This window comes from Aedes albopictus, chromosome 2 (assembly GCF_035046485.1).
Source record: "Aedes albopictus strain Foshan chromosome 2, AalbF5, whole genome shotgun sequence".
In the NCBI taxonomy this organism is placed as follows: Eukaryota; Metazoa; Arthropoda; class Insecta; order Diptera; family Culicidae; genus Aedes; species Aedes albopictus.
In genome coordinates, this window is record NC_085137.1 from 178,121,790 (window position 1) to 178,144,894 (window position 23,105).

The following is a 23,105-nucleotide window of genomic DNA, read 5'->3' on the forward strand; positions in this document are numbered from 1 at the left end:
GGAATTTCTGAAGGAATTCCTCCAGGAATTTCCGATAGAATTCCTCCAGGAATTTCCAAAAGAATTCGTCCAGCAATTTCCGAAGGAATTCGTCCAATAATTGCCGAAGAAATTATTGCAGGAATTTCCGAAGGAATTTCCAATGAAATTCGCCCAGCAATTTCCGAAGGGATTCCTCCCGGAATTTCCGAAAGAATTCCTCCAGGAATTCCTAAAGGAATTCCTCCTGGAATCCCAAAGGAATTCGTCCAGCAATTTCCGATGGAATCCCTCCTGGAATTTCCGAAGGAATTCGCTAGGAATTTCCGAAGGAATTCCTGCAAGAATTTCAAAAAAAAGTATATCCGAAAAAAATCCTCCACGACTTTCCGAAGGAATTCCTCCAGGACTTTCGGAAGGAATTCCTCCAGGTATTTTCAATGACATTCGTCCAGCAATTTCCGAAGGAATTCCTTCAGGAATTTCCAAAAGCATTCCTCCAGGAAGTTTGGAATTATTTTGTTCAGGAATTTCGTAAGGAATCCACCTAAGGATTTCCTCACGAATTTCTCTATGGATTTCTGAAAGAATTCCTCCAGAAACTTCCGAAGGTATTCATCCAAGATTTTCCCAAGGAACTGCCCAAGGAATTTCCGAAGGAATTGCTCCAGAAATTTCCGAAGGAATTCCTTCAGGAATTTCCGATGGAATTCTTCCAGGAATTTGCGAAGAGAATCCTCCAGGAATTTTAGATGGAATTCCTTCAGGAATTTCTAAAGGAATTCCTCCAGGTTTTTCCGAAGGAATACCCTCAGGAATTTTCGAAGGTATTTCTCCAAGATTTTCCGAAGGAATTCCTGCATACATTAAAAAAATACGAGGATGCAGGAGAATTTTATTTTTACTAGTCAAAAACAGCTCTGATCATCTAAGTTTTTCGGTTAAGTTAGAATATAGTTAATCGGTCAGGGGGGGGCCACGAGCCCCCCCCTGCCCCCCCCCCCCCCCTGGCTACGCCCTTGCATAACACAGTACACACTCAGATCCAGTTTCGTTGTTCGGTAATTATTTTGCCGGAAAAAATCGGTAATGCAAAAAAACAACCGTCCTACGGTAAAGATGATTCATTTTACAAGAGTTCGGTAATATAATTACCGATTGGATTGTAATTTCATACTTTAACAGCATCATCTATCAAATAATTTACAGTATGGACAGTAAAATCGAACAATTACCGTATACTGTAAGAAACATTACCGTACATCTTGTTAAATCACACCGCACTTTACCGAAGTTCGGTACACTTGCCAGCAACATTTGCGAAATGTCAAATTGGAAAAAAATGGACATTTTATTTCAGTTCTGCAGTCAGTTCAGTATTTCAAAGTTAGTTTTCCCTGAAAAATCAGTAAATAAAACATCGTGCCGCCCGATAGTTGTTATTTTGTTAAGCGGAGCATCGCATTTTGTGGAATTGAGTAAGTATTCATACTTATATTTATTATGGCTTTCGCCCAATTAAATAATCAACATTTGCTTCCAGATCTTCCAGGTGTTTACGTGGTGGAATGCAGTGGAAGTGCACTCACGACGTTCTACAAATCGGTGTCGAGGTTGAATAATTATTAGAAAGAGTGACAATATTATTGAACATTCTCGCAAAATTTGGTAAATAAAAACATTCAAACTCTCCAGCCTGCATCTTTAATTTTTGCTTGTACCGAAAATCTGTAAAATATTCATAAGAAAACATTTAACTACCGAAATTCTACGGTAATTTTAAAACGCAGATTACCGAAGAATACGGTAATTTTTGACAGCCTTTGAAAATTTTGTTTTACCGGATGTTCGGTACACGTTTCGATTATCGAACGGATTACCGAACGTTCAGCTGTTGAGAATTCGGTAAAAAATTACCGTATACTGTAAAAAAATCTAAGTGTGTATGTTATCTGTTTATTACTAAATTTTGCTCGGGAATAGTGTCTTCAGCTTCAGGCGCTGTTATTGACCAAAAAAAAACTTTGAATATTTTTTCGGAAAATTAGCCTGTTACATCGATAAAACATGGATTAGTTAACGTCAAATAGACAAAAATGAGTTTTGAAGTTGAAAAACACTTTCGCATTTTTTCCTGCCGCATACTGTATATAAAAACCGCTATGTTCGGTAAGAATATTCTACAGAGGCACCGCGTTGATTGGAACTGCATTGCACTAGGAAAAGGATAAACTCAATTTCAAATGTACTTGGTTATTGCACTAGAAATTTCAAGGGCTTCTAGGTTTTCTCGATCATTTAGGGATTATTTTCCCGTTATTCCCCGTACTCTCATCCTCACTATCGCACTTAATGAATAAAATTATTTTTCATCTCTTCCCTTTCAGACTAAAACGCTCCGCTAACTGCACAACACAATTAGGAAACCATTCAGCCCTAGTGAAGCGCTCCATTACCGTAAAATCCATTATCATCAGCATCATCATTGGAAGAATGGACCAATGCCTGAGGAACCTGCAATCCTGAAAGAAAAAGGACGAGCTGCTGCTGTGGTGAAAATTTTGCATATTCCCAGTAAGGAAGCACCATCTGCCATCATCCCGCGTTGCCCGCGTGCATACATTTCCAATGCAATTTGGAATTGCTTTTCGCCGAAAATATCCCAATCTGGGGCCACGTGACTATTTAGCCCGCTGAAGTGAAGGGGAAAAAATAACAATACGAGATATGGAAGCACCATTCAGGGAAGCGGCCAAATGTGCATAATAGTAGCCGGGGTGGGAAGCCATTGGTCTTGTTGTGTGAAAAAGTGAATCGTTGGTTATGTAGATAGTAAACCGAACGAAAGCCACGTGGAAGAGAGGGTTAGAGCATTAATATCTCAAAGTGGCGCTAGAAATAGTAAAAGTGAAGCCCGCTGCAGAAGCCGAGCTACAGTGCCGAAACGAAGCGTAGAAATGGGACACATAAATTTTGTGGAGCTCAAGCTTTTGTTGAATATATTGTTTGTGGCCATGCTGGTGAATGGTAAGTTTGTGGGCGGGCGTGTGTACCAACTGCATCCTTCTGGTTTTATTCAAATTGTTGGATGAGTGAAAAAATCCCCCTTCTACGATGATAAATTGTCATAATTGTTTCGTTGGTTTAATTTGTTGAATATAATTACGCGAGTTTCCTTTGCGCTTGAGACAGAATGGTGTGGAATGGTACGAGCGGCGTGCATTTTTGAATTGAATTTTTAAAAGGGCGCATAAGCTTTGAGAAGAAAATTTCAGTAACTTTAATTTAGTTTTGGTGGATATATGCTAAAGCAGATTCGCCCTTTCATCAACGCAATCCAGAAACGTTCTTTTTTGCTGCACTTCGTGCAAGCAGATGAATTTAAAGTTGTTATCATTAAATCCACATCTACATTTCCTTTCTCTGCAGGACATGGATCGCAATCAGAGACACAGCCGGAGTTTTTGGCTCCGTTGGACAATCTTACGGTGACACAGGGTCGAGATGTGTCATTCACCTGTGTAGTTAACAATCTTGGACAGTATAGGGTAAGTACCGTAGAGATTTGCAATGGAATCCTTTATATAGAATCACAGACAAACAGATGTTAACATGTACACATTTTTCGATTTAAATCATTATTATTATTATTAATATTTATTAAAGACACTTTACCACTTATGTGCCATTCGTGTCTGAATTTAAATCATAGTCATGGAATCATGTTCGCCCAATGCAAAAATATTGAGTTTGGCCAGCCATCAACTAGGTGGAGGTAGTGAGCAAACGTCAAACTCGAACAAAAACGCCATGGATGGTCCGTTGGCAAACTAGCATACTAGTGGAATACGATGGGAATTATTAGAGTGTTACTTCTGTTTATTTGTGTTAGAGTCTTATACACTGTAGCTTCTTTCTATGCCTTGAGCTGGGAGTGCATAAATTGAAAATGGCAGAAATGAATACTGGGCAAAAAGAGGCGGAGTTCATTGGATAAGCTTGATAAGTGTTTGAAATGAGAGAAATTTGTTCAAGAATAAATTTCTTCTGAGGGCTTGAAATGGGATCGAGAGGTGTTCCTGAAAGTTTCAGGGAAGTCTAAGAACAAGGTGTTTTCGTTCAAAGGTATTCAGAGGGAATTAGGATGGGCGGAGTTTGGTTTAAGGCTGTGGATTGCCAATCAGAAGACGGCGGGTTCGATTCTCGTTCCGGTCGGGAAAAATTTTCGCTTTCACTCCCTGGGCATAGTGTATAATTGTGCTTCCCTCACAATATACACATTCATGTAATAGCAGGCAACGGAAGCCCTTCAATTAATAACTGTGAAAGTTCTCAAAGAACACTAAGTTAAAGAGAGGCAGGCCAAGTTCTAGTGGGAACGAAGAACCATACAGAAGAAGAAGAGGGGGATGGAGTTGGATTCCTTCAGGAGGATTTTCGAAGGTATCAGTAACTTTCCAGGGGATCAAGGAGGCTTCTTGTCGATATGGAACAGTGTGCCAAAAAGAGAGATAAGAAGGCTTCTTGAGGATCCAGGGGCGTTCTAAAGATTGACAGGAAGGAAATGGTTGCTTTCGACTGTGGGAACTTAAGCTGGGAAACGTGATATTCTCGGCCTTTGCATATTCTCTCTACATCCGACGGTTTCGGTAATATATTTTACCTTTTTCAAGGATTCTAAAGTTTTGAAAAATTAATTCTGACTCACCCTATTGCTTACAGAGGTTACGTTCCCTTGTACATGTATAGTAATGTTCTACATCGGATAGTCTAGGTCAGTGGTCACCAAATAGCGGCCCGCGGGCCGCATGCGGCCCTCGAGAAGGTTTTCTGCGGCCCGCGATCTGGTTTTGAAAGATATTAGAAAGATTGCAAAACTAAAGTAAATATTTTTATCACTGCTCTTATAAGAAGTAACGAATTAATTTCCAAGCAAAAGATACAAAAAAAACAAAAGACCTCGCAAAAACTTATTTTGAAGCAGTATAGTTAACTTTTAAAATCATTTTCATCTGCAAAATAATGATGCCCAAAAATTGTGACTTTTTCATTTGACTCTGAATTATTATAATGTAGATTATAAAGGATGACTTGTGTGCCAAAGTTAAATCCTGAAACTCTATTAAAATTTGATCAAAATACATTCTTGAATGCCTTGCGGCCCGCAGCCTTCTTGTAAAATTCAATTGTGGCCCGCGTGGACAGTAAGCCTGAGGACCACTGGTCTAGGTACATGGTTTTCGAGATGGCGCCCGTTGCGGCTGTGGACATTATAACATCTTAAATATAGTTTTGTCTGGTTTTAGTTATTTCCTACTTACTGCATTTGTTGCGAAATTTTTGCGAGCTACTGTATCGTGGGAGGCTTTTTGCTATAAAAATCTAGCTTTTTGGCTCGCGTTCTATGCTATAATCGCACTGTTTTATCGCCTACGCTTTTGACCTAAACAGTTTGTGGCTGTTTTCGCTAACTTTTGCTTGAGTATGTGTTAGTGTTGGATCATCTGGAATTTTGTGTTGTGGTGTGTTGTGTGTTGTTTGTGTATCATGCCTATTTCGTATTTTGTTTTTATATTTCCTATTTCGAAATAGGCATATTTAAGATGTTATAATGTCCACAGCCGCAACGGGCGCCATCTCGAAAACCATGTACCTAGACTATCCGATGTAGAGCATTACTATACATGTACAAGAGAACGCAACCTCTGTAAGCAATAGGGTGAGTCAGAAATCATGAACTGCAAAAAACTGCCCTTTAAGACTGCAAAGGCCGAGAATATCACGTTTCCCAGATTGACAGGCCGTTTTAAGGACTTCTAGGGAAATTTAAGAGCGGTTAGCGCATTACCAATATTAGTATTAGTGGAAGTGAAGCTCCTTCAAGAGCAATTAAAGTATCGCGAGTGCTTAAGGGGCCCATATAGCCGAGGCGGTAAACGCACGGGTATTCAGCATGACCATCCTGAGGGTGACGGGTTCGATTCCCGGTCGGTCCAGGATCTTTTCGTAAGGGAAATTTTCTTGACTTCGTTGGGCATAGAGTATCTTCGTGCCTGCCACACGATATACACATGCAAAATGGTCATTGGCAGAGGAAGCTCTCAGTTAAAAACTGTGGAAGTGCTCATTGAACACAAAGCTGATAAGTAGGCTTTGTCCCAGATAGGACGTTACGCCAAGAAGAGGAGAAGAGGAGTGCTTCAGGAATACGTAGGGAGATCTTAGGAAATGATCTGAACCGCCCCTGATCATCCTGAAGCAACCCATAACCCCCGAAACCTCATAAAACACCTGTAACCCCATGTGTAAACCCTCTTAGATGGCACTGAAATACTCTCCCGAAAAACTCCTTGAAACCCCTTGAAGCAGAATTGGAACTCCCTACAGCCTACTGAGACTCCCTGAAAACCTGTGGGACCCTTCAAAACCTCCTGAGGCCCCCTGAAACACTTCTTGAATACTCTTGAAATCCTCTGAAACCTCCTAAAATCTCACGGAATCCATTCTTTTTGATCTCCCACAAAAATGGCTTTCTGAGTGGCCTCGCCGTAGTTACCGTCATTAATACATTTTCTTATGTTCTTACTACACTGGCACCTCCATTTAGGTGGAATCTATTCAAGTTAAACCAATTTAGATATCTTCTGTTTTCTAAATGGAATTTGATTGTGTTCAGAACAGTATTTTTAAACGCACGGACACGTTCAATGCTTCCAGTGAGCTTATAGCTCTTTGAAGGATGCACGACACTAGACAATGGACTAGCATGCAACGCCCAGTGGCACAGCCGAAAACGTTTCCTGACAGCTGCGGCGGGAATCGAGCCCACGCTCCTCAGCACGATGCGACTTTACGCTTGGTGACACTAGCCACTTGACCACGAATCCACACCTCTTTTGAATACTTAAGATTAGGGATAAAGTTGGTTCACAGGAAAGAAGTAGTGAGTGGAGTTGACGGAAATTTAAGGCATGTTCGGCAGTGAGAGATGAGGGAGGGGGTTAGGATTATTATTCAAGATTACTTAAAAACTTTTTTGAGCATAAGTCATCGAATCTACATGCATAATTTGTGAATTTGAATGAAATTCATGCTTGTACTGCCTCATGCAACTATCTGCTGTCAAGTGGTTCAATGTTTATTTAGGAATCCAAGAGTTTCCTTAAGGCGGAAGCATTTTCTCATTTTTTCGGTTTTAGATTTTTTATTAAATAACGAAGCAATATTTTCAAAATCGGTTTTCGTGCACTTGTAGAGTATGGATCAAGGTACCGTCAAGGCGCCATTCACCGTGGGGGCTCCATTCACCGTGTGCCTTCGAATATTTTTTCATTATTTCCATATTAAGATTGAATGATATGACAATTTCCCTTCTATTTCACCAATACAATGAGGGTGTCCCTGAGAAAATCGTCGGCCTCATTGAAGCACAGTACAGGGCATTTTCGTGCAGAGTACTGCACAGCGATGTCTTGTCCGATCCCATCCGGGTCGTTGTTGGAGTGAGGCAAGGATGTATCCTATCACCGCTACTGTTCCTCATCGCAATCAACGAGTTCCTGATAGGTGTTTTTGATCGTGAACCAAGTCTTGGGTTGCTGATGCAGCCCATTACCATGAAGCACCTAAATGACTTCGAATTAGCTGATGACGTTGCTCTCCTTGCTCAACAGTGCTCTGATATGCAGAGCAAGCTCGATGATCTTGCACATCGCTCTTCGGCGGCAAGTCTTACCGTCAACGTCAACAATACCAAATCGTTGGATGTAAACCCTTCCAGGTTTACGGTACCTGGGCAAGCAGTAGAGAATGTTGTTATCTCTTGTGTCACCATATATATTAGCGTGGGTCTCGGAACCGTTTTCTCAGATCAAAGCTTTTTTGGTTCCGTTTCGGGTCCTGAGTATCTGTGCAAAATTTGAGCACGATCGGTTGCGTCTACACTTTGCGCATTGCAATTGAAATTTGTATGGGATTTTGTATGGGAAAACATACTTTTTACATTTTTGTCATAAGTTGAAAAAGTTTGTCTGAATCTTTTCAACCGATGCTGTAAAATGATAGCCTAGGATGTTCTAAAAAACTTTGTTGAAGACCGCAAAGTGATCCGATGCTTGTGAAAATAGTTATGACCAACGAACCGCATGCATGTGTTTATGTTTTAACATGTAAAGGAATAAGAATAGCAACAAAATCATGCTGTTTCGCCAAGCAATGCCAACGCTATAACTTTTTCCATAAGCATCAGATCACGTCGCGGTCTTTGACAAAGTTTTTCAGGACACCCAAGGCTATGTTTTTCTTTTATCGGTAACATGGTTTCAGACAAATTCGAGCTTATTATGAGAGAAATGCAAAAAGTGTGTTTTCCCATGTAAAACTCCATACAAACTTCAAACGCGATGCGCAAAACGTAGACATAAGCGATCCTGCCCAAATTTTGCACACTTATTTGGGTACTGAAATGGGATCAAAAAAGCTTTGATCTGATGGGATACCACTGAATTTTTCAATTTTCCATATAAACGATGACCCACTCTAAATATCTTGGTAGCCAAATGGCCTGTGCGAGTTCAAGAAATGTGAAATCTGTGCTGCTGTACGCCAGTGAAACTTGGTGTACAGGGGGCGGAAACGAAATCTACAAACAAGCGTTAGATTGGAACCCAGCAGGTCATCGCAGCAGAGGCAGACCCAGAAGCTCATGGCGGCACAACCTCAACAAGGAAAGAAAGAAAGTCTACAGAAATTTGACCTTCCCGCAGTTCAAGGCGATGGCTGGCAATCGCCCAAGATGGAGATCTTTCAATTCGGCCCTCAGCACCACCATGGGTTCTCAGGACTGAAAGGAGGAGAAGGAGTGGTTTCGTCAGCAATACTCCAAGGATTCTGTCAGAGATTTCTGCAGGAATTGTTTTAGATATTTCTGCAAGGGTTTTTTAGAAGATCTTTCCAAAATTGCACAAAAATACTGGAAGAATTAATGAAAGAGTTCCTGAAGGAATTCAAAAAGATAAATCCCTGGAAGATGGTCTGAAGGCATCTCTTAAAATATACCTTTGGAGATTCATATGAGAAATTCTTGACATTTTTCGGGAGGGATTTCTGGTACAATTTCAGAAGTTAATCTCAACACGGCATACCTACAATTTCTCAAGGCAGGCTAGTTAACTATGTTAACATCAATTTTGGACGTAAACATGTAAGGTCGTTCTTATCGTCCTTTTACGTGATTAAATTAATGTGGAGTACTAGGTCGTTTTGTTCACGCCTTTGAACGACTTGTATTACGTCATCAAAAACTCTTAGATTTCCAGAACGTATCACGGAAAGTACTATCTGGAAAAATTTATGAAAGCAATTCTATGGAAAGAAAAACAAAGTCATGGCTGAATTCTTTGCGCATACGCCAAAGAATTAAAAAAAATAAGAAAGATTTTCAGTACGTCTGGAAGAGTTTTAAAATGCTAGAGAAACTTCTGGTGTAATCACTGGAGGAACTTCCAGTAGTATCTCTTGGGAATTTTCTAGAGGACTTTCTGAATACTTACCTGAAAGAATCTCTGAATATATAGAACAACGTGCCGCGAGCCCAAAATGTGGAGGGATAAGGACGGAGGCCTCTTTAGAACGGACGCGAGGTGATTGAAAGGTGGAAGCAGCACTTCGATCAGCACCTAAATGGCGTGGAGAACGTAGGCACGGGAGACCACGGCAACGGAGGAAACGACGACACCAGTGCAGCGGAGGACGGATGAACCAACGCCCACGCTGAGGGAAGTTAAGGATGCCATTCATCTGCTCAAAACTAACAAAGCAGCTGGTAAGGATGGTATTGCAACTAAACTCATCACGATGGGCCCATAAAAGTTGGTCACCTGTCTGCACCAGCTGATAGTCAGGATCTGGTAAATCGAACAGCTACCGGAGGAGTGGAAGGAAGGGGTAAACTGCCCCATTCACATGAAAGGCGACCATTTGGAATGTAAGAACTTCAGAGCGATCACTATTTTGAATGCTTCCTACAAAGCGCTAGTTCATCTTCCATCGTCTGTCACCTGAAACGAATGAGTTCGTGGGATGTTATCAAGCTAGATTTATAGACGGCCGGTCGACAACGGGCCAGATCTTCACCGAACACAATTCGTCCAGAAATGCCGTGAATACAAGGTTCCAACGCATCACCTGTTTATCGACCGCGCAGTGCTATGGAAAATCATGGACGAAAACGGCTTTCCTGGGAAGTTGAAAAAACTGATTAAAGCAACGATGGACGGTATGCAAAACTGCGTAAGGGTTTCGGGTGAACTATCCAGTTCATTCGTATCTCGCCGGGGACTGCGACAAGGTGACGGGCTCTCATGTCTACTCTTCAACATCGCTCTGGAAGGTGTGATGCGACTAGCCGGGCTCAACAGCCGGGGAACGATTTTCAAAAAATCAGGTCAATTTGTGTGCTTTGCAAACGACATGGACATTATCGCCAGATCATTTGGAATAGAGGCAGAGCTGTACACCCACCTGAAATGCGAAGCAGCAAAGGTCGGACTAGTGGTGAATGCCTCAAAAACAAAGTACATGCTGGTAAATGGGCGGAACCGACCACTACTGGATTCGTCTGGGTAGTAATGTTACGATAGACGGGGATACCTTCGAGGTGGTGGAGGAATTCGTCTACCTTGGATCTTTACTGACAGCCACGTGAGTCATGAGTTTTGAAGGCGCATCATCAGCGGAAGTCGTGCCTACGACGGGCTCCAGAAAAAACTGCGGTCTAAAGAGATTCATCCACGCACCAAATACACCATGTACAAAACGCTACTAAGACCGGTGGTCCTCTACGGACACGAGATATGGACCATGCTCGAGGAGGACCTGCAAGCACTTGGAGTCGTCGAGCGACGCGTGCTAAGGACGATCTTTGGTGGTGTGCAGGAGAACGGTGTGTGACGGAGAAGGATAAACCACGAGCTCGCTGCACTTTACGGCGAACCCAGTATCCAGAAAGTGGCCAAAGCCGGAAGGATACGATGGGCCGGGCATGTTGCAAGAATGCCGGATAACAGCCCTGCAAAGTTGGTGTTCGTGACAGATCCGGTTGGCACAAGAATGCGTGGAACGCAGAGAACACGATGGGCGGATCAGGTGGAGCGTGACTTGGCGAGCACCGGGCGTGACCAAGGATGGAGAGCGGCAGCCACAAACCGTGTATTATGGAAAAATTTCGTTGATTCAGTTTTATCTTGAAAAATACGAAGGCAGATCATCAGTGGAAGTCGGGCCTACTATACAGGAGAACGGTGTGTGGCGGAGAAGGATGAACGACGTGTTCACTGTACTCTACGGTGAACTCAGCATCCAGAAGGTGGCCAAAGCCGGAAGGATACGGTGGGCAGGCCATGCTGCAAGAATGCCGGAAAACAGCTCTGCAAAGTTGGTGTTCGCTACTGATCTGGTTGGCACAAGAAGGCGTGGAGTGTAAATAATACAGTCTAGACTCCTACTACATGGTTGGTTCGGGGGTGCAATGGGAATCCGTGTTCTGGGAATCACAGAGCTTATGGGATTTCGCCTAATTGGGGGTTTGAGCGAATATCTCAGGCGTATAGAGGCGTATAGAGGAGAATATCAAAATAATAACAATGGAGTCACAAAATCTGTTTTTATATCTTAGTTTGTTATTATTAACTTATTGAGGTATTACCGTTCCATAACATGGACAATATTATTTTATTATGATCGTGCTATTGGTATATTTTCTTTAAATTACATTTTAATAACATGTTTTGTGGTAGTATTAGTTCAGTTATTATTGTGTTATTGAGACTATACAAATATTTGATCATTGTTAGCACAACAATAACAAGCTTTGCAATCAAAACTAAACCATTAAAGATTGACGTTTTCCACAGCATTTCGCGAGGAACTGATGAGAAAATATTATGTTCTCACCAGTTTCCCTTTCTCTTATTTTTGACATTACATTCTAACTGTAACAGAAGCACTTTGATAAGCATAGTTGTTTTTTTCAGTTTCAGTTGGGTACGATTGCGTATATAGAAAGTGCAATAGAGTGTTAGCTATTTTATGTTTCGTATCAGCTGAATCCAGGATGAAATATGTACACATTTCGGACAAAAATGTAGAAAAATAAGTCTTCTCCACTGCATCGAGGCCACTTCGATTATGATATTATATTATAACTTATTTTGTTTTTTGATTGTTATCAATAACTTCTTCATTTCAAAATTTGTTATTGAAATAGATAGTTTCGGCTTTGCAGTCTTGTTTTAGTGGAACAAACTATTTAATTTTGTCCGACGTTTCGACACCAAGTTCGGCCGAACCCGGTGTCGAAACGTCGGACAAAATTAAATAGTTTGTTCCACTAAAACAAGACTGCAAAGCCGAAACTATTTCTGATCTCCAATGACACTCGAACCAACATAACAGTTATTGAAATATTTTAAAAATTCACTTTTATTAAGTTGTTATTGAAACCAACAAAACGTGTTATTTAACTGGTCTTCAAGGAACATTTTTTTGTTATGATTTTTGTTATTTTGCCGCTTATGACAGACAAGTTTATAACATGATATGTTATGTTAACAACATGAAAATAACTCTTCCCGCTACTCAGATATTTTACCAAAATAACATATTTTGTTATGCTGTTGCTATTCCCTTCTGCTCGGGAAGATAGCGCCTTACTTTCCTTGGCAAAGTTGTAGTACTAGAATAGATCTACCTCGCAATGCCAACTATCATCCAATTAGTTGGCAACTTGGCCGATAGAGGCGCTATGAAGAAGTGGTTGATATGTACACTCGCCAGTAGAAGCACTCATAAGTTATCACATGCGATATCTCGAGATCTACTTTATATGGAAAAATGATGCCTTCGGCAAAGTTGTACAGTAGGTCAAGAACTATCTGGTGATTCAACAATTAGTTTGTGATTTCGACGCTAGGTGGCGCTAGTCGTCAAGTAAAGTTTCAAACTTCTCTATCTCGAGATCCAGAGCAGATAGAAAAGTGACGTCTTCGGCAATGTTCTTCAGGAAGTCAAGAGCAATCTGGTGATTCAACTACTAGTTTACGACTAGGTACGATGGGTTGGCCAGTTTATCTGGCCGTTGGGCCTGATCAACGTTGGAGTGCTGCAGCTGCGAACAGAGTATTTTCATGGTAAATCAGTGTTATCATGAATTTGATGTTGAAACAAAAATTGGAAATCAATGAACTTTGTGATTAACGTATGTCAAATTGCAAAATTTGGGAATCATCCTGTTAGTGGCTTTGTGGTCGTGCGGCTAGTGTCACCAAGCATTTAGTCGCATCGTGCTAGGAGCGCGGGTTCGATTCCTGCCGCAGCTGTCAGGAAAAGTTTTCGGCTGTGCCACTGGGCGTTGCATGCTAGTCCGTTGTCTAGTGTCGTGCTTCCTTCAAAAAGCGAATAGATCACTGGAACGTGTCCGTGTTTTTTAAAGTTGGTTATTCAGTTCCGGCAAATTTATTTATTATCGCTAAATCCGGCCCAGCAATAATGAATTTCGCATATCAAACACGCTCGATATTTCCCAACTACCTCCCCCACTCCGTCCATACTCAACAAAAAGCCACTTGATTGCGTCCGAGTGTTTCAAGAACATGTTCAATGTTATCCCGTTTTTGACCTAGTCACGCCAGATGAATTTTTCAATTGATCCTCACCCTGCCGAAGGCCCACTTCTTGCCTGCAACTGCTGCGGTCACCATCGTAGCGTAGCTAGCCGTAGTCCTAGTCAGTCACCCACACACCAGGTCAACTGCGTGACTCAAGGCTTTCTGGCTTCTTTCGGTGCTGCTGGTGCTGCTACTGTTGGTATCTCGCTTTCGATCGGCTCGAAATTGATTTTAGAAGTTTATTAAAAGCGTTTTCGATTTTTCTCTCTCCCGGTCTGGGTGGAGCTAGTTGGGGGTATAGTTGAAAATGTGCCACAGTTGACTGGGGGGACCGACTCGTGGCAAAACTTGCTCGGAGGATGACTACGCCACATCAGCCAGCAGCAGCAGGGACAGGCAAGCAGTTTTTTTTTTTTTGGAGTTCGTCCTTGCGTGGTCCAAATGAAATCATTAATAACGTATTTTTTGGTGCACAGCACGAGCCAGGGTGAATCGTGATGTTCAACTTTGCGGTTGTTGCGAGCAGATCGTGGACGAAAATAATAAATTCCTCAGCGTTTAAGTTTTTGCATGTCAGCCGGCTATCAGGGATTGAAAATTGTGCACGCTTTTTTTGTCAGCCCAGCGTTAATGGAGTTTTCATGGTCGATGAGCGTCGCGTCGTGCTTAACAAATGGCCGGGTGGTGTTCTGATTATCATTCTGGTTTATTGTGGATAGCGTTGCCTATTGTAGAGGGAAAAATGTACTTAAATCTGGTAACGTACAGGATCAATAAGTTATTTTTTTTTTTCACCGGTGTATTTGTCATTTTGAATGAGATTATTTAAAAATGATTTTAATATCTTGTTTATCTCTAAGTTTTCCGGACGTACTCCGTTGTAGCAAGTACAACACTAACAGAATAACTTCGCTTGTTAGACAAAGCGCAAAGGAGGTGGATTTTAAGGCTTCCAATGACGCGCGTCCTCAAGGGTTAATATATAGGATTGTTGCAAATTTTATATGCCATATGGTGTTTACCACAATCTGTAAAACGGCTTGATGCGATATAGCATGTAAACTAATGGTTATATACAAAAGAAATTCATGAAGGTATAACATCTGGAATTACTGGAGGAATCCCATGAAGATTTTTAAGTAGTTATCTCAGAGGAACTCCTAGAGGAATATTAGCAGGCATTCTTGGGGAAGAGGAATTTCTGCAGGAACCCTTTGATAAATCCCTGCAGAAATCACAGAAAGAACTTTTGCTTGAATGCCAGTGGCGTTCTTGGAAAAATTCTCAGAGGAATTTACGCAGGAAGATATCCCTTGGAGGGTCGAGAGAACAATTTCTGAACGATTTCTCAAGCATTTCCAGTAAGGTCGAAGGTCAAAAGGTCGAAGGTCAAAAGGTCGAGAGGTCAAAAGTTCGAAGGGTCAGAAGGTCGAAATAAAAAAAAATAAATAAAACAAAAGGTCGAATCGACAAGTGGTCAAAAGGTCGAAAGGTAGAAAGAAAAAATACGACCTGAAATGATCTTAAATCCTTCTAATCATCTTCTTTCTTACTTAACGTTATCATTGCAGCTTGACCTGCATCTTTCCAACTTAGTGATCTTTAGTACTTCCACAGTTATAAAATGAGGGCGTTCTTTGCCTGCCATTGCGTTAACTTACACAATGTTACATTATACCCAGGAATCCGACAGCATTTAACGTCCGGAACGGGAATCTATCTTTCAGTTTTGACTTTGTGTAATAACTGGTACTAGTTTATTGTAGAACATATATCATCCTCTTGAACAACAGCAGTTCTTTAGAGTAACATATTTACGACTATATGCGTGATTATCATGACCGTTTTCCATATAATTTTGCCATCTTTGAAAAATAGACTGTTCTTTCTAGTAATGCTTCTTGGCATTTTTCTTGCGAACTTACTTATAATGCAATTGCTCATAATATTTTGCTTTCTTTTAAAATAGGTCGTTCTTTCGAGTTATACTATCACAGCAGTTATAATGAATTTATTGCATATCTAAATTTCTAAAGAGGACTCCCTCAAAGATCTACTAAAATGCCGGGGCCCGTGGCGTAGTAGTTACACGTTTACTTCATAAGTGGATGGTCATGGTTTCGATCCCAGCTCCGACACTTGTAATTTTCTGTTAGTTGTTCAAACAAACAACCCCCCCCCCCTTCCCCTTCAAAGTCGGATGACACCAATCCCTCTTCCGAGCATATGTTGTGCATATGAAAACTTCGATATCGGCTAACGCCAACTTATAATGGAACCCCAATCGGACTGGAAAATTAACAAGAGCCACACTTCAACATCCTCGTGCTTATCATTCTACCATGGGCAAGGTAGAAATTGATAGCAGCATATACCCAGTCAATACATGATCGCATATGATGTTGAACAGCATGTATGCATATTAGGCCTGTCCACCTTTTCAACAATGTCCATATTTTGATTGGCATCCTGAAAGAAGTAACTGGTCAAAATTTCAGCCAAATCCATTGAAATTTGGAGGTGCATCAAATCAATTTTGTGATTTTCGACTATATTTGAACTTCAAAAAATCATAACTACACTAAAACATTTCAAAACTTAATTCTTTCGGCAGAAACTGAAAGCTATACTTGTTTGCTACAATTCCTCCGAACAACGTGTGCCAATAAAATTGAATGAAACATTTGTAATTATCACATTTGTAATCAGAAAAACCTTAAAAAGTTGATTTTTTGATAGATTTTGTTCTGGAACACCCTAATATACGTAATAAGTTTGATTTTTTAAAACGGCATCATATTCTCTCCTGTTTTTTGGTTTTTTGCTTCTTCGACACCGGTGCTGTAGGAGTTGAGCAAAAAATATTAAAATTCGGGAAAGCCAAATGTGGCCTAAAAACTAGCTTTTTGGAGGCAATCACGCTGTGGCGCGAAATTGTACTGAACGTAGTATTTAGCTTTGCTTCCTTGTAGTTTTCCTTGGCTACCCCCTACCACGGGTGATAACAAACAAGCGTGATGACAGGTGTTGGCTATCATATCAGCGCTGACGCGATGCCTATTTTTGCGCGCTAAAGCGTGATTGCACCCGAAAAGCTAGTTTTTAGGCCACATTTGGCTTTGACGAATTTTAGTAATTTTTGCTCAACTCCTACAGCATTTGTGTCAAAGAAGCAAATAAATAAAAAAAAACATTGGAGAATTTGATGCCGTTTAGAAAAATCCAACTTATTACGTATATTAGGGTGTTACAGAACGAAATCTATCAAAAAATCAGCTTTTCAAGGGTTTCTGATTACAGATGTGATAATTACACATGTTTCCTTCAATTTGATTGGCACACGTTCTTCGGAGAAGTTATAGCAAACAAGTATAGCTTTCAATTTCTTCCAAAAGAATTAAGTTTTGACAAGTTTTAGTGTAGTTATGATTTTATGAAGTTCAAATATAGTCGAAAAACACAAAATTGATTTGATGCACCTCTTAATTTCAATGGGTTTGGCTGAAATTTTGACCAGTTACTTCTTTTAGGACGCCAATAAAAATATGGGGGTGGACTTGAGAATCAGAGAACATTGTTGAAAAGCTGGACAGGCCTAATGCATATGGCCTCCACTTTAGCATCTTATTCAACATCATATAAAACTTTGTGGTAGCTGGGTAGCCTACCAGTTCGATATAGTAGAATTAGAATAGAATGTATTTAGGCGCTGTACAAAGTGTAAGTGCAACTGCCAATTGGAATCGCTCACGTAGTGCCCTAGTGGACAAAAGATCTGTAATTAGGTTGAGTGGTTGGAGAATATAAAAAAGAGATCAACGTTGCTTTTTTATCAATCTCTAGTTCAATGTACTTATTAAAAATTGATGTCTTGATTTTCATGCATAATGTTTCTATTCGTTTTGATCATTTGGATGGAATAACCAAATTGTATTCAAATGATTTTATTTTAATTAGGGCACTGCGTGAGCAATCCCAATTGGAAGCTGTACTTACACTTTGTACAGCGCCTAAATGTATTCCATTAGTAAAATTAGTTCTACTATATCGAACTGGGTGCCGTTGCGGTGCTTTCACATTCTACCCTATCATGGTGGAATGATGAGCACGAGGATGTTGATGTGTGGCTGTTGGTGTTTCCTTTTTCCAGTTTGATTGGGGGTCCATTATGGGTTGCCGTTTGCCGATGTCCAAGTATCCAGGTCCATTTGAGTCATGGGCTCAGAAGAGGGTCAGTGTCAGCTGCTCTCAGGGTGAAAAAGCAACTGACGAAAGTGCCGGGGCTGGGATCGAACCAATGACCATCTGCTTATGAAGCAAACGTGTGACCAATTGCGCCACAAGCCCTGGCATTCAAATGATTAAGACTGACGAAAAATATTTATGGCAAACATCATTGCGCTGCAGGTACTTGAATGAATTTGGAATCCACTTCTCGAACCTCATGAATCCTGGTTCTTTCTGTTGTATCACTAACTACAGCCTTTGAGCTTTTGCCCTTTCTAACTGTCCTAGTTATTTTTCTATTACAACCTTTTGACTTTTTGACCCACCGACCTTTCGACCTTTTGTCCTAGTTATATGTTCATTTTGACCTTTCAACCTTTCGACCACTTGCAATTTCGACCTTTTGTCCTAGTTTTTTTTTTTCATATTTCGACCTTTTGACCTACTACCTATTGTCAAAGAACCGCCAGCTAGGATTTGTCCATTAAATACTCTTGAAAGTCATTCGAGAAATCTTGGAGGCTTCCTAGCTAGGATTGCCGGAAAACCCCAACAAGACTTCCTGGAGGATTTCCCCAATATATTTTTTTAAATACTAACAGTATTCCCAGAAATAATTTCTGAATGAATCTCAAGTGGAATTCCGAAAAAAAAAATTCTAAGAAAATAAAAAAAAATCTGGAGGATTCCTGAAAGAAATTTTGCAGTAACCTCTGGAAAAATCACAGCAGAAATTTTAAGAGGAATCTTATCTGTAATTGCTTTAGAAACAATTTTGGTAGGGATCCTAGGAACCCTTCTGAAATTCCTCCATGGTTTATCCAAAGGCTCCTCCATGAATTATTTTTAGATTTTTTAAGATGCAGATTGTATTCAGTCAAGAAGAGGTTTCTTTCATCTAAAAAAACAACTACATACAACAATTAATTAAATTAAATTCCTTGGAATCCATGAAGAAAGTATTAACGAAAAAACTATTTTAGAGGCTGTTTGCAAAAGCTGACACATAACTCTTTAAATTGAGCAAATAAGGTAATAGTTGGTACGGCACACATTCCTACTATACATTTTCTACACCTTTTCCAGAAGACACCAATACTCTATTGGGGTCTCCAGTTAGCCTAGTGGTTAAGGCTATGGATCGTCAATCCGGAGACGGCGGGCTTGATTCCCGTTCCGGTTGGGAAAATTTTCTCGACTCCCTGGGCATAGCGTATCATTGTACTTGCCACACAATGTACAAATTCATGCAATGGCAGGTAAAGAAAGCCCTTCAATTAATAACTGTGGAAGTGCTAAAAAAAAACTAAGTTGAAGCGAGGCAGGCCAAGTTCCAATGCAAACATCGCGCCATAAAAAGAAGAAGAAGAAGAAGAATACTCTGTCTTTATTTATGAAAAAGGTAAATTTCTATCTCACTTCTACGTGGACGAATCACACAGGTAAGAATTTAAGAGTTTAGTACGTAGAGCAACTTCTATTATGGCACCATATCAATCCCTGAAGGGACTCCTGCAAGAATCCCTGAAGGAGTTTCTGAGAGAATCTCTGGGAAAACTCCTTGATCACTGACAGAACTTCAGGAGACACCACATAAGGAACTCCCAGAGGAATCACAGAAGTAACTCCAGAAGAAGCCTCTTGTGCAACTCCTAGAGAAATCATAAATTATATTTCAGTTGATGAATCGTATGATGAAATTTATGACGAAATTCTGAAGTAGATCATGGAAAAAATCTTGGAGAAACCTCTGAAGAAGTTCCTGGAGTGAATTCTTTGAAAAATTTGTGAATAAATTCCCAAAGTACCAGAGCATCTGCAGGTGTTCCTGGAAAAAAAATTCTCCAGCAATTCCAGACAAAAATCCTCAAAGAAAACCAGGGAAACTCTCTTAAGGTATTGAAGAAAGAGTCCCTGAAGAAACATCTTAAGGAACCCTTGAATGAAATCCAGGAAATCTCTCTGACGGAATTCCTAAAGGAAACCTGAAGGAAATAGGTGGTGATTTTCAAGATGAAATTCCCCGAATGGGTTCCTATAGAAATCCCAGTATGCTATTCTGCAGGATCCCTGAAGGAGTTGCTGAAGGAATCCTTGAAGAAGTTCCTGGTAAAATCTTAAGCATTTTAGAAGAAACTCCACAAACTACCTGGGAAAATCTCTGGGGGGCAAGCCCATGCACAAAGGAGGGGTTTCGGGGGTTAAACCCCTCCCATTGCCAAAATTCCACACACTAGGCGCCCTCCGCTCTTGGTTAAAATGAGGAAAACCCCCTCTTTTGTCGCCTTTTCTGTGCACGGACCTGTATGGAGGTACAAATTCGTGTTGGAATCCCTAAAAAAAACCCTTGACGGATTTCTTGGAAGAATTCCTGAAGAAATTCCTGAAGCATTTCAAAGAGAAACTCTAGGAGAAATCCATGAAAAACTTCTTGAATCAATCATAAAAGAAACTCCTGTAGAAATCCATGAAGGAGTTCCTTCAGGGATCCCTCATGGAATTACAGTAGAAATCGCTCAAGGGGCTTCAAGAAAAAGCCTCATTCTATTTTTACAAATCTTTGAAGAAATTTATGGAGAAATAACTCCAGCGATTTCAGGACAAATCCCTGAAGAAATATCCAGGAGGAATTTCCGAAGGTTCCCTTAAAAAATCTATGAAGGAGGAACTCCTGGAAAAATCTCCTTAGCAATTACAGGAGAAACTTTTCCAGAAACTTCAGGAGAAATTTCTCAAAGAATTCCAGGAAGAAAAACTAACCCAAGCTGGAATCCATGTAAAAAATCCTAGAGATTTTATTGAAATACTTCCTGGTGAATCGTTGAAGAAACTCATGGAGAATCTCAGAAAGAGTTTCTGGAGGAGTCTCTCAAGCAATTCGAGAAAAAAAATCCTCAAGGAACTGCAGGTGAAATCCCTCGAAGAATTCAGGAGAAATTTATGGAGGAATTCCTTGAACAATCCATCAAAAAATTCCTGGAAGAATCCCAAAAGAAGTTGCTGATGGAGCTCCTGTAAAAATCCACGAAGGAGTTCCTGGAGAAAACATTGAAGGAGTTTTTGAAGAAATCCTTGAAAGAATTAAGAAAAAATCCCTGCATTAGATTTCGAAAAATCTTCCTGCAGAAATCTCTTAAAGAATTTCAGGAAAATCCCTGGAGAAATTTCTTGAAAAAATCCCCATTAAGTTCCTGATGAATTCTTATGGAAATACGCAGAGGAATCCATGATGTAGTTAACTTATGAAGAAACTAGCTGACCCCGGCAAACTTTGTCTTGCCTACTACGATTTTTGACGTTTCAAGTTCTTAGCCAAGTCCAAGTCCCCGTTCAAAAAGTAAGAAAAATCGATTTTCAAAAACTCTCAGTATGTCCATGTTTTTTGCCTCATAAACCTTCCTTGGGTGAAAACTAATTAGAACAAAACTTTGACGACCCAAATCGGACCCTCCGTTTGCAAGTTATGCGCGGTCCCACGTATGCCACTGAATTTTTATATATGAAGAAATACATCGAGGAATTCCAGACAAAATCCCACTTTGTGTTCTATAAGGAATTCCTGGAGAAATTAATAGAGAAATTCCTCAAAGAACTCCAGAAGAAATCCTTTAATAGACTCCAAGAGAATTGAAGGAGAAATCTCAGCAGAAAACCCTGAAACAATTCCTGGAGGAATCCCTGAAGGAACTGCTGGGGGAATCACTGATAAAACTGATAAAACACTTTTGAAGAAATCTTTGAATAAAATCTTGAAGGAATACCTGCACAATTTTTAGGAGACATCTCTGGAATAAATCTCGAAGCGATACCTGCAGAAATTCCTTGATGAATCCCTGGAAAAATACTGGAGAATAGAAAAATGGACTTCCTGGATGAATACCTGAAGGAATATCTCCTGGAAACTCTAAATGATCTTCTACAGGACCACTTGAATGAACTCCAGATGAAATTACAGAAAGAAATTCTGAAGAAATATCCAAAGCAAATCCTTAATGAATCTCTGAATTAATCACTTAAGGAATTGCCCTGAAGGAGTTTCGGGAAAGATCCCTGGAGAAATTCAAATCAAAATGTTTAAGGATCTCCAGGCGAAATACCTGTAAGAATTCTTGAAGGTTTCAAGCTGATTTCCTGGAAAAATTTCTGGATGATTTCAAGATGGAATTCAAGGAGAAATTCCCGAATACTCCCAGTAGAATATCACAGAATTCCTGGAGGATTTTTATTATCAGAAATTCCTTCACGGATTTATCCATGAATTACTGCAGAAATGTCTTCAGGGGGAATTTTTTCAGAAATTTCTCCCAGAGCTCCTCTAGAGATTCTCCCAGAAATTCATCCAGTAATAGTTGTAAGAATTCCTCCAGGAATTCCTTCAGCATTTTTTTTTTAATTTCTAGGGATTCCTCCAGAATTTTATCCAGGATTTTTTCCAGAAACTCCTACAGGAAATTCTCCACGAATTACCCAAACATTTTTTACAGGAATTTCTCCAGCAATTTTCTAGGATTTTTTCCAGGAACTGCTCCTGGACATTCTTCAGAAATTATGTCAGCAACTTCTTCAGATTTTTTTCAAAAATTTGTTCAGGAAATTCTCCAGGAATACTCCCAGATTTTTTTTAAGGATCTCCAGAAATTTCTGCGGTGATTCATTCACGAATTGCTTTAGGGATTCCACCAGGGATTTATCCACGAATTTCCTTTCCGGGTTTCCTTCGAAGATCTCTTGAAGAAATTCTTTAGAAGTTCCTCTAAAGATTCTTCCAACAAGTCCTCCAGGGATTTCTTCAGACATTCTTTCGAGAATGCCTTAAAGAATATTTCACGAATTCCTCCAGGCATTTCTCCAGGAATTCCTCTACAGATTCTTCCAGGGATTGCTTCACAAACTTCTTCAAGGATTCCCCCATGGATTTCTTCGGGAACTCCTTCGAGGATTTTTCCAGGAATTCCGCCAGAAATTCCAGAAGAAATTCCTCATTTCCAGTAATAGAAACAATGATGCAAATAATCACCTCACGAATGCTCAATCAACTTATCAATTGTATTTTTATCGCTTGCGATTGAACTGTACACTGCTCAGCGATGACCAGAAGCAAAGAGGTGGTAAAACGAACATGATGTAACTCACAAACGATTTTGCACACATCTGTCAGTGCCGCCACATGCTCACCCGAATAGACGACAAACACCGAATGGGTTGGTTTCAGAAGCTACGGCACGAACGCTCGAC

General features: G+C 40.3%; 1 protein-coding gene across 1 annotated transcript in view; it reads left to right on the forward strand.

The window, feature by feature from the left end:
* The window catches only part of LOC109397556 (protein amalgam), a 295,277-nt gene that overhangs the window by 144,876 nt on the left and 127,296 nt on the right, over positions 1–23,105 (forward strand). The window contains exons 2-3 of the mRNA XM_062850781.1: positions 2,367–3,006; positions 3,409–3,527. Coding sequence (XP_062706765.1) covers positions 2,937–3,006; positions 3,409–3,527 — 189 coding nt within the window. The 5' untranslated portion in view covers positions 2,367–2,936. The remainder of the gene's footprint in view (positions 1–2,366; positions 3,007–3,408; positions 3,528–23,105) is intronic.